We start from the raw sequence: 13,172 nt of genomic DNA on the forward strand, positions 1-13,172 counted from the left end.
TAAAATATGACTAAAACTAAATGGAATTTTATTCAAAAGACTATGACTAAAACTAAACCAAAATGTGCTGTCAAATATCAACACCGCTTGCATCGCTCTGCTTTCAAGTGTATCCCGTTTGTCACTAGAAGCTTCAATGAATTTGACGTGTGCCCCCCCCCCCCCTTTGTGCCTTTACACATACAGCATGTCCCAGTGTCGGAATCATTTTGAGTGTAATGCACTCACACAGTTTTTAGACCATTTAGCTTTAGGCATGTTTTAACAGTGTTTAAGCGAACGAGTTGACGGTAGCTTACATGCTGCTGTCAGAGCAAGTTAATGTTTGTGCGGTGCAGTGATGAATCTGCTGCCTGTAATGTCCGTTATTGAGCACCAGGGGGGCAAATTGACAGCATCAGGCATTTAAATGGCACAAACACTTTAACACGGACATCTGTGGGGTGATTTGGTCCCGAAGGTACCGGACAAAAGGGAACTGGTGCCAGTACACACACTGATACGTCTGGTGACATCTAAACTCAGTGTAGGGGCTAAAACCAAGTGGAAACAATTTAAAAAAAAAAAAACAGATATCTCTGTTCGCCTGGCTACGGGCAGTGGTGGAAAAAGTACTTACATGTTTTACTTGAGTAAAAGTATCAATACTGCAATGTAGAAATACTCTGTTGCAAGTAAAAGTCTGGTAATCAAAATTTACTTGAAAAATGTATTCAAATGGCCAAAATGTATATAGGGCTGAAGTGGTTAATGTATGTTTTGTTCTGTAATAATAATCAGAATCTATAAAGTAACTAGTAACTAAAGTTTTCAAATAATTGTAGTGGAGTAAAAGTATAATATTTGCCTCTGAGATGTAGAGTAGAAGTAAAAGTACTGAAAATTGAATAACTAAAAATCTTACTTAACACATTCGGTGCCAGAAATCTCACCGTTGAGCTGCGCGGCGCTGTTTGAGCTGTAGACTCCACGACGAGCGATCCATGTGAAACAAAGCATGCGTGCGTTTTGCACGATGGTCCTGGCTAACGCCTGGAACGATAACATCTTTACCGCGGGTCACAACGGCGGAGCGATCGCGCATACAAAATGAGTCGTTTTCCCCAACGTAAAAAGTAAAAAAAGGAGTTATAGGGGTTTTAGAGAAGGAGATAGAACGGAAGTGGATGGGGAGCCGTGTTTTTGGCACCCGATGTGTTAAGTATAGTACTTGATACACGGCACAGCAAAGTGCTTGTTCATCAATACCGTTGAAATACACATAAGCTTTTAATCCTGTCTGCGTGCGATTATACCACTTGATCTCATTCATCAGGCGTGGCTTCTAACCTTGAGTCTCGTTGACGAAGGACGTGAGGTCACTGGGCTGAGGGAAGTCCTGGCCGTCAGAGCCCATGTCGTGCCGGGCCGCCCACTTGTGACTGGTGGACGAGGCCAGCTTCTCCTCATCGGTGGCGTGATCGTCCTGGGGATGAGAGAGGGGGGCTTCGTCCACAGGAGCGGGGGGGTCCTGGTCGGGGAGGTTAAGGGAAAAAGCGTTAAAGCCTGATTTGTATTTTTGCCAGTGCCCCGTGCCAAGAAATGATATCTACAAACTCACAACGTATTGCATCGCAACACATTCTGACCTTGTAGATTGGCTATTTTTGGCACAAGACACCATCATACGACTAAGTATAAAAATCAGTGGTGCAAAGTACATTTACTCAAGTACTGTACTTAAGTACAATTCTTTTTACTGGAGTATTTCCAAATTTCAATACTTTTACTTCTACTCCACTACATCTCAGAGGTGAATATTGTACTTTTACTCCACTACAAGTATTTGAAAACTTTATACTAGTTACTTTGCAGATATAAATCATTATAGTATAAAACATACATTAACCACTTTAGCACTATTTTACATAGGCTATTTGAAAATAGCAGATCTACAAGCTCTCAACGCGTCGCGATGCGACGCGTTGAGAGCTTGTAGATCTGCTATTTTCAATAATTTTGTAACTTTTACTACCACTCTACGAGAGAGAGAGAGAGCGCGCGACCGAGACTCTTGTTATACATACAGTATGTGATGTATAGGAGTTGTTGAATGTTGAAGCTGAACTTTTAAAGAACAGAGACAGAGAGGGAACGACAAAGACAAACAGACAATCCACAACGGAGAGAAATATACAGAAAATCCCGTAGAGTCACAGAAACAGTGAGAGACTATCAGTCACCTGGTCAGACGGTGATTTCTTAGGCGACCTCTTCACTCTGAAAGTGTTACTGAAACAAAGGCAGAAAAAACAATGGATGGTCAAAATGCTAACTCTATCACTGATAAACACAAACAGTCTACGCAAATACGCTTTTCTTTATTATTACATATATTCTTTTTTTTATATCCGTTTCACTTCTCCAATGTCTGTATGTAAGTCAAAAATGTAAAAATATGAAAATAACTGTCAGCAGTGATCTACAAATAGCAATAATGTTTTGGAGTGAAATGATGACATTAACAGGTATATATATCAGGTATAATTCAGGTATACAAATATACCTGAATACTCTAAGCTCTATGCTAATAGATGTATATATATATATATATACGTAAGTGCCTTACTTACTGTACAGTATGAGTAGATGAAGTGCTAAATCTGGACCGGGTTAAGGTTTAGTAATTGGATGTTCAGTTTTAATTTGAAATGAATGGCAGGTAAAATTAGGGGTGGATGGAGCTCATGGATGGAGCTTTGGTGTTTTATCCTGTGCAAATACATTGTCAAATAACATGAATGTACGGCGTTTGACCATGTATTTATGTAGGCTGTTAGTGAAGAAAATGATGACAGTATCATCGTCTTACTCTACCACATCCTGACCAGTCTCATCTATTGTCAGGCTAATATACTTACTTTATCCATACCATTGTATCTACTTACAGGTTATAGTGTGTGGAGAGAGAGAGAGAGAGAGAGAGAGAGAGAGAGAGAGAGAGAGAGAGAGAGAGAGAGAGAGAGAGAGAGAGAGAGAGAGAGAGAGAGAGAGAGAGAGAGAGAGAGAGAGAGAGAGAGAGAGAGAGAGACTTCCTTGATCTTCCTAGTGTTTCACATCTTTATATACACGGCTCAATGAAAAACAAAAAACTAAACAATGATACAGAAACTAAACAATGACAGAACACATGAAAGGTATCAGAGAAGAGCAGATGGGCAGGGCTGCAAAACTTGCGATTGTGTTGCTAGGGAGAGTCATGTTTCTGTTAATTGAGGGACAGCATTAAAGGGCAACATGCTGTTATATCAGAAGAAGCATGTTGAAACAGGGGTTAACAAAAAGCATAGATGGTTGTGTTGCCCCTGTACTTACAACAGACAACAAAGAGAGGAGACACCCTTGGACTTCCTGTGACATACACACAATACACAGACACAGGTGACAGAGAGACAGAGACAGACAGGGGACACTGGCACTGACAGACAGTAGACATGTACACAAAGGTACAAAGACTCATAGACAGACCTACAGACACACCCTTACCCATGAATACAAAGCATTTGAATGAATGTGGGCTATCCTATCCCACTGATTCTCCACTAAGGACCCCATGGTCTACTCAATCTAAAACTGTCAAATCCTCATTCTTGATTTAACCCAATAAGACCAGGAACGCAGCATGTGTGTTATTTTTAGATTTCTATGGCTATTAAAAAATAGCAGATATACAAGCTCATAGCTCGCCACCGAGTGCCGCACTGTGAGCTTGTAGATCTGCTAACATTTGTGCAAATCTTTGAATATACATATTTTTAAAGCAAACATTTGTACCTCAAATCTTTTCTTCTGGTGTGGGTCCCTGGAAAAAAATATTTTACAAATGTTCGCTTTAAAAAACAAATAGCAGATATACAAGCTCATAGCGCGGCACCTGTATATCTGGAATTTTTTAATTGCCAAAGACATCTAAAATGACACAGATGCGTTCCCGGTCTTAATGGATTAATGTACAAATGGAACCAGGTGGACCCGTAATGGTCCATTTGGTTCCATTTGTATGCTCTTGGAGTTACAGACCTTTAAGACTCCATTTGGTTCCTAACCATCCATCATTTAGCTGGGGTCCACCTCAAGGACCCCTGGGGGTCCACCTCAAGGACCCCTGGGGGTTCACAGAACCCCTCGTTGAGAACCGGGTGGGCTTATCCCTCAGACATGACACGATGAACGTACTGCACGTTATAGTGAACAAACCTTTTGATGGGAGTCTTCTTCTTCTTGGCCGGTTTGTTCTGGTTGTGATCGCCCAGCTCGCCCACGTTGTCGTTGTCGTTCTCCACGTCATTGTCATTGGCCGTCACCTCGAAAGACGCAGAGGTGGGCGTGGCCTTTGGGGGAGAGCTGCCCATCTTATTGGAGGATTTGAAAGGATCCACCGAGTCATCGAAGGCGTTGGGGTCGAAGCCGTAGGGAGAAGCCCTGGACAGTTTGGGCGAGTTGGGGATGCCTTTCTTTGCGTTGAAGGGGTTGAAGTTGGGGTCGTCCCACTTGTCGGGGTCAAAGTTGTAGGCCACTTTGGGGACGGGGACGTCGTCCTCGTTGCAGTCACTGGGCGCTGTTTTGGGGGCGTTGTCCAGCTGCTCCGTCTGCGCGGGCGGGGCCTTCTTCAGCCCCAGCTTGGGCTTCCTCAGGGGCATCTTGGCACCGGGCTTCTTACCCAGCTTCTTCTTGGGGGGGGGAGGAGGAGAGGCCTGGCCTGGCGCCTCACCGCTCTCCTCAGAGTAGTCGAACTCCAGCCTCACCGGCTGACGCTTGGAGACGACGGGCTGCTCCTCCAGGTCGTTCGTCGGTTCTTTCACGGGGGCGGCCGGGGGGTCGCGGCGAGACGACTCGCCGGCGGGGACGAGCGGGGGGCTCGCCGGCGGTCCGGCTGCGTCGGCGCCCACCGGGGCTTTCCGACCAAACAGGGGGGAGTTGGCGGTTTTACCCGCTCGTGTCTGGAAAGGGTCGATGTCCTCAAAGTTGTTGGGGTCCCAGCTGTACGAGCCGCTGGGGGGGACGGGGGAGACGTCGTCTTCGACCGCCGGGTTCTCCGGCACAGGGAGAGGAGGGGTCTCCTCCTGGCAGAGGGGTAAGGCGGGGGGGGGGAGCTGGATCTCCTCTGGGCTGGCGTGACTGGTGGTCTCCTCTGGGAGCGGAGGAGGAGTCTCCACACGAGTCTTCCTGGTCCTGCGGAGGGTTCCTCCGGGGCTCGGGGTGGCGCCCGCTCTATCCGGCACCTCCTGTGTCTGCAGCAGGGGGCTGGCTGCCCGGGACCTGGTCTTCTTCTTCACCTCTGGGCTGGAGCTGGAAGAGGCCGGTCTGGAGCTAGAAGAGGCCGGTCTGGCGCTTTCGGGGTTGGAGTTCTGCCTGCTGAGAGGCTTCTTCTTCACGGCTCCGGGACGGCACACTTTCTTGGGCCTGCGGAGACTCCCTGACGGGGTGCTGTCAGCGGTGCCGACGCTGAAGGACTCGGAGTGCGGACGGAAGTCTGCCGAAGATTCGTCCGCCTCTCCGGCCTGGAAGCTCAGGGAGCGGGTCAGACTGTGGCCCGGTGACCCTGGAGGATACTCTTCTATGTTGTATTGGCCACTGGCCGCGATGGGCTTGTCTTCATCAAAGACGATGGACAGAGAGCGGCTGAGCGGAGCGGCTCCGGTTACATCAGAATCAGGCTCACCGACGGACGGGTCTGCTACCGAGTCAAAACCTGCAGACAGACGTTGTGATGAGATGCAGAGATTTAATTGTAGGTTGAGATAAGACATTGTGGTTATTATAGTTTATTTTTTTCCATTATCAGTTTTGTTTCAGTTGGTTTCCAGAGTGGGTTTGCTAGTTACAGTTTAGTTTTTATTGTTTAAACTGTTTTTTTTTATTTAGTTTTTAATATTTTCAGTATTAGCTTTATGTAATTATAATATGGGGGGAATCTGTCAGGGGCAAGATTTTTCAACTACACTTTGTGAACGCATTAAGTCATGTAGACATCCCAGTGAAGTTAATAAATACCATGCACTAATGACTAAAACCAAAAGGCATGCTCTGTATATTTTTATTTTCCAAATTAGAATGCAGCTGAAATGAATCTGTGAAAATGTGTTTTTCTATGATATGGAATATCAGCCATTCTAGGGATACTACTGACTTTGAATGTCACTTTTTCATTTGAGCTAAAAAGCATTATTTTACACTTTAGCTATTAAAAAATAGCAGATATACAAGCTCGTAGCAAGCTTGTAGATCTGCATTTTTTGAAATATCGTGAAAATGCGTGCACATCTTTGAATATATATTGTTTAAAGTGAACATTTTATCTCTATTCTTTGCATCTGGGGGTCCCTGGAACAAAAGATTTTGAGATGGGGGTCGGCGGCCAAATACATATAATTTTGGGGGTCCTTGACATGAAAAAGTTTGAGCACCACTGATATAGAAACATAAGTGTTTTTCAGAATACTGTTGGGATTTAGAAGACTTTTGCAGAATCGGAACCTCAGGTCTTAATGGGTTAAGGTATGAATTATTCAACCAGAAAACAGTGGTTGTAAAATAACAACCTGCTACTGTACTCTCCACCAGAGTCTCTGCTATGCAGTGGTGCTGCAGGTCTCAGCAGAGGGACATGTGCAGTACTGCTCGTTTCCACTAGAGGTCATAACAAGCCCACCTTCCAAACTCCCTCACCATTTCAATCCTGCTTTAGCTGAAACCTGACAATGCGGGGGCATGTGAGAATAGCACATCAGAGCCTATAGCTACAGCAATGTGGGATTCTATTAACATACCTGTGTCATCAGATATCAGCTGATGGGCGTGGTCATCTGTAGGGGAGGTGGCCTTTACTGGAGTAGTGGACTCGGGGGTCTCAAACGCTCCATCAGAGTCTGAGCTCCTGTAACAAAACAGAATGCGACACAAAGTCAGCCCAACTGTGTGAATCAGATGCAAATCACTTGAACTGTGAGCAGGAGTGTGACCGTATCTCCATCAGTGATTCTGAAACAAAAAGGAATGATGTGAACTGCCGTTCCCTCTTTTAGACACAGCAAAAAAGGAAAAGAGGGAAAAAAAGCCAGAAACCTTCCTTCATGCAATCCGTTGAATTGCTAGAACCACCTCATGATCAGCGCACATTCATTCGTTTGAATATCTTCTTGAGGAACTACATTGGGCATGTCATTATAGGCACAGTGGTGTGTTCTAGGTTTTTTCGGAGGGCATACCATAATTATTCCCTCCCACACGCACGGCACGTGCACATGGTCGCGTAACCGCTCTATTGTTAAGTAGTTAAGAAGTGTGAATTGCTTCGAAACTCCAACGGCCAGCGGTCATCATCACCTCAAGACAATAGTCTCAAGACATAAGCCTGCACCTCAGACGCCACATTATCACATGAAAAAGGCTATTTGAACTGAAGTTTACATTCTTGCTGCCCCCCAGCCCCTCCTCCTGCGTATCAGATACGCTTTCTCGCACAGTTTTTGGATGGAAAATTAAATGTTTCTGCAGGTCACACTACGTATGTAGCGTAACACAGTAGAACACACCACTGATTATAGGTGAAAACCTTCCAAATATAATAAAAAAAATATAATCATGGGGTCTTCAACAGCGGGTCCGGGACCCCTAGGGGGTCCTCAGAGTTACTACAGGGGGTCCGCCAAATCTTTGTGTGATATGATTTATTTTTTCTCATTAACCACTTGAACCCTAGCATCCCTTTTCTGAGGAGAACTTTAGCCAAAAATGGCAGATCTACAAGCTCACAACGCCTCGCGCTGCGAGGCGTTGTGAGCTTGTAGATCTGCCATTTCTGGCAAAGAGGTATAGGTGTAAAGGGAAAAAAGAGCAGACCAAGTAAAAAAAAAGGTTGATCTGAAACACAATTTGATACAATATAGAGAGGGTCCCTGCTTTCATTTTACTGTGGGCTATATGACAGATTGGTATTACATAGCGCTACTGTGCACGAACAATGAGGTAATGTCGCTCCATTCATTACCATGCAACTACATCATTACTCATTCCAACAATGAAAACTGAGCAGCTCAATATTTGAACGCCACATTATTTGGATATTTCACATCCTCAAAATGTGTTGATGCATCAGTCTCTGCACCATGATTAATGATGCTGAACATTCCTATGTCTACGTCCAGGGGAACCAAAAGCCTGGGTCAGCATGTGCTCCTGTACGGCTACGGCTCCCCGCTGGATTATTTGTGGCATGAAATTAAAGCGCTGAATGTGCAGCGAAGGATACGGATAACGTTTCGCCAGAGACATAGAGTCACTCTCACTCACCCTTCCAACCGCTCCACCTCTCCCACAACCACAGTACAATATAATGTCTAAATATATCTCAGCCATGCAGGTACCAGAATGGACAAAGAGACTGACTGAGCAACAAATATCAGTCAATGATTGAAAATAATATTGATGAGTAACCATCTACACATACATATTCATATCACTGTACATGAAACAACCACAGACTGATGGCTGATGCATGTTGTAGCCCCCCCAGCCCCCCCAGCCTCCTCATCCCGTCTCACCTCAGTCCGACCGCCTGCTCCCCCGCCACCTTGAGCAAGATGTCGCGCCGCGTGCCCCAAGACAGCCGGCGGAGCAGCCCCAGGGTGGGATCTGAGCCCGGGCTGATGTCCCCCCCGTCCACGGCCCCTCCCAGCAGCGAGTCCCAGCCCCAGCGGGCCCACTGCAGCGGAGACAGAGCCTGCCACGCACTCACTGCCATGGCCACTGTCTGGCTGGCTGGCTAACACCTCTCGGCAAAAACACAGCTAACTGCCTGACCCTTAGGTAAGACCCCCACCCAGAGACAGCACCACCACCACCACCACCTCACTCTGTAACGTCAGACGCTTCCTCTTTGTGTCTTTATTTCGCTCACAATCGATCTGATCCGCTCCAAAGCATCTGATCATATCACATCCGTCCTCTCTCCTCTCTCCTCTCCTCCCCAGGAGGTGAATGATGCCTCACAGCCCAAACGACACAGCCTGTCTGCAGAAGCCCACCACCAGCCACACACTATGTTCTCTCCCTCCCTCCCTCCCTCCCTCCCTCTTGCTCACTCCCTCCCTTTCCATCGCTCCTCTTCTCTCTCAACTAGCTGACTCTCCTCCAGCAGGAGGCTGTGAGTGTGTCCATTATCAAAGACAGGCTATAGTGGATGCAGCCTATACTGACCCCTGTGTCCAGGTACCTTAAGCAGCTGCTTCCCCCTCTTTCACACCCCTCTGTCATAATGATCAAATTGTGCACTGAATCACAATAAGAATCAGTATGCATCAAATCTTACATGTTTATTGGACCTGAAAGGGTCCATTTGGTTACATTTGTATATTACAGTGTACCACTGGATAAAGTGACACTTATACTGTGTGCCCTCACTGCCCTGGTCTTGGTACAAAGCACACCCTGGCAGACTCTGCACTGCAAACCCAGCTCTTCTTCATTGATATGCTGACGCCTAATTTCTCTGCAACTTTTTTTTGCCAGCATTTCCCCAACATGGTTTTAACTTTGCAAACATGCAAATTGGATTTGTTTTCTTGCTTACATAGGCATAGTGGAGTGCTGTGAGGGTAAAATGTGCTCTGCACAGCCTTTGCAGAAATGTTTGTCCAGATATATCCATGGCAATACCACAAAATGAACTTTTCACAATGAACAATAAAAAAGGGTATTATAAAAATACCTGAGGCAAGGTTTAGAGACCCATCTGCAATTGATTTCTGGCTATGCTATTCTCTCACACACACACACACACACACACACACACACACACACACACACACACACACACACACACACACACACACACACACACACACACACACACACACACACACACACACACACACACACACACACACAGTGAGACCCCCACTAAGATGAAAGCTCCGTGTTTATTGATCGCACATCCATAGGGCCACGGCTAAGGCCACGGTGACACTGTGGGTGTGCTTTGTCACCCATGACACCATGGAACACCTGCAGGACACATGGATCAGCTGACTGAGTTGAGAGAGGGTGCTGCAACGTTCACTAGTAGCCATCATTTAATACATGACAATAAGATTCAGAGCTGAACGAGATTAAAGTGCTTCTTCACAGGGTTGTGGGGGTGTTGGTGGGGGTGGTGGTGGGGGTACAAAAGGCCAGGCGGTGGGGGCTGGGTAATAATAATACCCAATAAAACCCCTTTATTGTTATTGTCAATGTATCCACTTCCCCTGAGGGAAAGTAACTGCAGAGGCGCAGAGGAGTCTCAGTATGAAGCTGTACCTCAGTGTGTTGCAGTGTTCTCTGCGCCAGCATCTGCAGCAGTGTTGATTTCGTCGACTAAAACTATGACGAAAAATGTTGGTCGACAACCTTTTTTCACTGACGAAAACTAAGTAAAAACTAAATAAAAACTAAGCTATGATGACTGAAACTAAGACTAAATATATTGACAATTTAACAACTAAAAACTAGACTAAAATGTTAGTGAGGGATCTAGTGGAGAAGAGATCCAGTAGAACTAAAAGACAAGTCATTTTATGTTTGGTTGCGCTCAGGTGTTGCGTTCTGAGAATAGATCTACAAGCTCACAACGCGTCGTGCTGCGACACGTTGTGAGCTTGTAGATCTGCTATTTTCAGCATGCAACCAAGTGTAAAATCAGCCATTACGACGCCATCAAGGCACCGCCAAAATACATCTTAGTCGACTAAATCAACTGTAGATTTAGTCGACAAAAACTATACAAAAACTAAAACATTTCAGATGACTAAAATATGACTAAAAAGAAATGGAATTTTATTCAAAAGACTATGACTAAAACTAAATAAAAATTTGCTGTCAAAATCAACACTGATCTGCAGTTAGAGCTCCAGCTGTGACAGGGTGGTGGAGGATAACACTGGTATACCCGCTGGCTCCCATTAATTTTTCAGAGCTCGACTGCTGGTGCTGCGGACCAGTCCAGAACCCCTGAAGATGCCTCTCGTTACTTTCAGTGGCGTTATCATACAACAAGGGATGAGACATTAGATGGTCCACAAGCAAGCAGGACACCAGATCCTGTAAATCCCTTTATTGGACCAGTTGAGTCCCAGCAGGATCAGACTGGGCAGCCTCACAGATCCTGCCCGGATCAACCATCAGGAGGAGGGATCATGGTGTCAGATGGCCGGGCGGTGACAGACACTGATCCAAGAACAGACAAGAAGACACTTCTTTCATCAATTAAACCACTAAAATGATACAAATCCCTAAAACCATGAACAAACATGAACAAATGCAAAGCTTATTCTTGACAAGACATATTAGATGATATAGCTTTGCAGCTGCTGCCCTACGATTGGACTGAAATTTCACTAAATAAATTCAATATAGCACTAAAATAGCACCAAATACGACCTGGAATCATATTACAATAGCATATGTTTGGCAACATCAATGTGGTAACGAGTGTTTATTCCAGTGCTCAGTTTGCAGCTCATGCCCTTGCAGAGGACATTTTTCATTCTGTCTGCAAACACGGTGGTTGCTATGGCAACTGGAGGCTGCTCTCCGCCATATGTTCCACAGTGATGCAGGAGCCAGCGTGGCCGGTTCCACACAGGCACATCACAACACACATGCGCACACGTCCAGCCACACATGCGTACGCACACACACGTGTCCTGTGGACGCAGACGTGACGTGACGTGCGCGCACTCATACCGTGTGTGCATGTTTCGCGCACACACACACACACACACACACACACACACACACACACACACACACACACACACACACACACACACACACACACACACACACACACACACACACACACACACACACACACACACACACACACACACACACACACACACACACACACACACACACAGGTCCAATGAAATCTCAGTGACTATCCGAGGATACAGGAGAGAGAATTAAAGGCATAGTACAGATTTATCTGTTAATATATATCTGCCCAGGGAATGATCTTTAAGGTGTGCCAACAGCATCAGTCTGTGCACACACAAGCCCTGATGTGTTTTAGAGACGGAAGGAAATAGAGCAGTTATTCATCATCCATCATGCTTAATTTATATGCAGGAAATAGCAGATCTTGTAGATCTGCTGCTTTCGGCTGTAGTATGGTATTTATATGAATCAAGCTTAACTCAGATGCTTCTACATGGCAAAATATATTTTTCCAGTCTCGTGTTCATTTGTGTGTTAAGGATTGTGCTTCATTCATGGTTTATATAGCATGGCAACAACGAAAGCAAATCACAGTGTGAACACATTTAATCGGGCAAACCAATAAGAACGTGGGATTTCCTTATTTCTATCTTCAGCAGCCCTTCCCTTTTAAAGAGCAAAGCAGAGGAAGAAGCAGAGGCGTGTGTGTCAGGGTGAACAGGAACAAAGGGAACAGCAGCTCATCGTCTCACAGACAGGGATGCCTGCCTGCAGACAGAAGCTCTGCAGTGGGAGGTAGATGGTGGTCGCTATGCTTCAGACAGACATGCCTCTGCCTCCGGCCAAGTCTCATCCCCTCTAAACAGACGTGATGGGAGGGGGGAGGAGAGCCATCCCTCCTAGCCCCCAGAGAGAGGGCAAAATCTGGGCTACACTTCCTGAACGTAAACCCAAAGCCACCTGTCATTGGCTAAAACAGCGATTCTCAATATTTTTTTTATTTATTTCAAGGTCCACCAGTTTGATATACATTAGGGCATTGGTTCTCAAAGTGGGGTCCGGGGACCCCCAGGGGTACTTGAGGGGGGGCCCTCAGCTAAATGATTTATAGGAACCAAATGGACCCTTATGGGTCTGTAACTCTAAGAGTGTACAAATGGAACCAAATGGACCCTAACAGGTCCATTTGGTTCCATTTGTACACTCTCAGAGTTAAATTAACATTGATTTTACAATATGAATTGGGGTCCCAAAGATAGAAATGCCATTAAATGGGGGTCCGTAGCCTAATGCATGTTAAACTGGGGGCATGAAAACATGAAATTACATGACATGAAACATTTTGAGAACCACTGCATTAGGGCACAGACCCCCATTTGATAAACATTATGGGACCCCTACAGTATCAACACTGTAAAATCCTCATTTATAGT

General features: G+C 45.6%; 1 protein-coding gene across 4 annotated transcripts in view; it reads right to left on the reverse strand.

Moving 5' to 3' along the window:
* The window catches only part of tacc2 (transforming, acidic coiled-coil containing protein 2), a 96,292-nt gene that overhangs the window by 18,904 nt on the left and 64,216 nt on the right, over nt 1–13,172 (reverse strand). For all 4 annotated transcript variants that reach the window (XM_084076957.1, XM_084076956.1, XM_084076955.1 and 1 more), the window contains exons 9-12: nt 6,810–6,916; nt 4,237–5,731; nt 2,223–2,271; nt 1,330–1,510 (exon numbers count right to left, since the gene is read on the reverse strand). In XM_084076957.1, the coding sequence (XP_083933083.1) occupies nt 1,330–1,510; nt 2,223–2,271; nt 4,237–5,731; nt 6,810–6,916 (1,832 nt within the window). The remainder of the gene's footprint in view (nt 1–1,329; nt 1,511–2,222; nt 2,272–4,236; nt 5,732–6,809; nt 6,917–13,172) is intronic.

Source organism: Gymnoscopelus microlampas, assembly GCF_963454915.1.
Source record: "Gymnoscopelus microlampas genome assembly, chromosome: 13".
Lineage (NCBI taxonomy): Eukaryota > Metazoa > Chordata > Actinopteri > Myctophiformes > Myctophidae > Gymnoscopelus > Gymnoscopelus microlampas.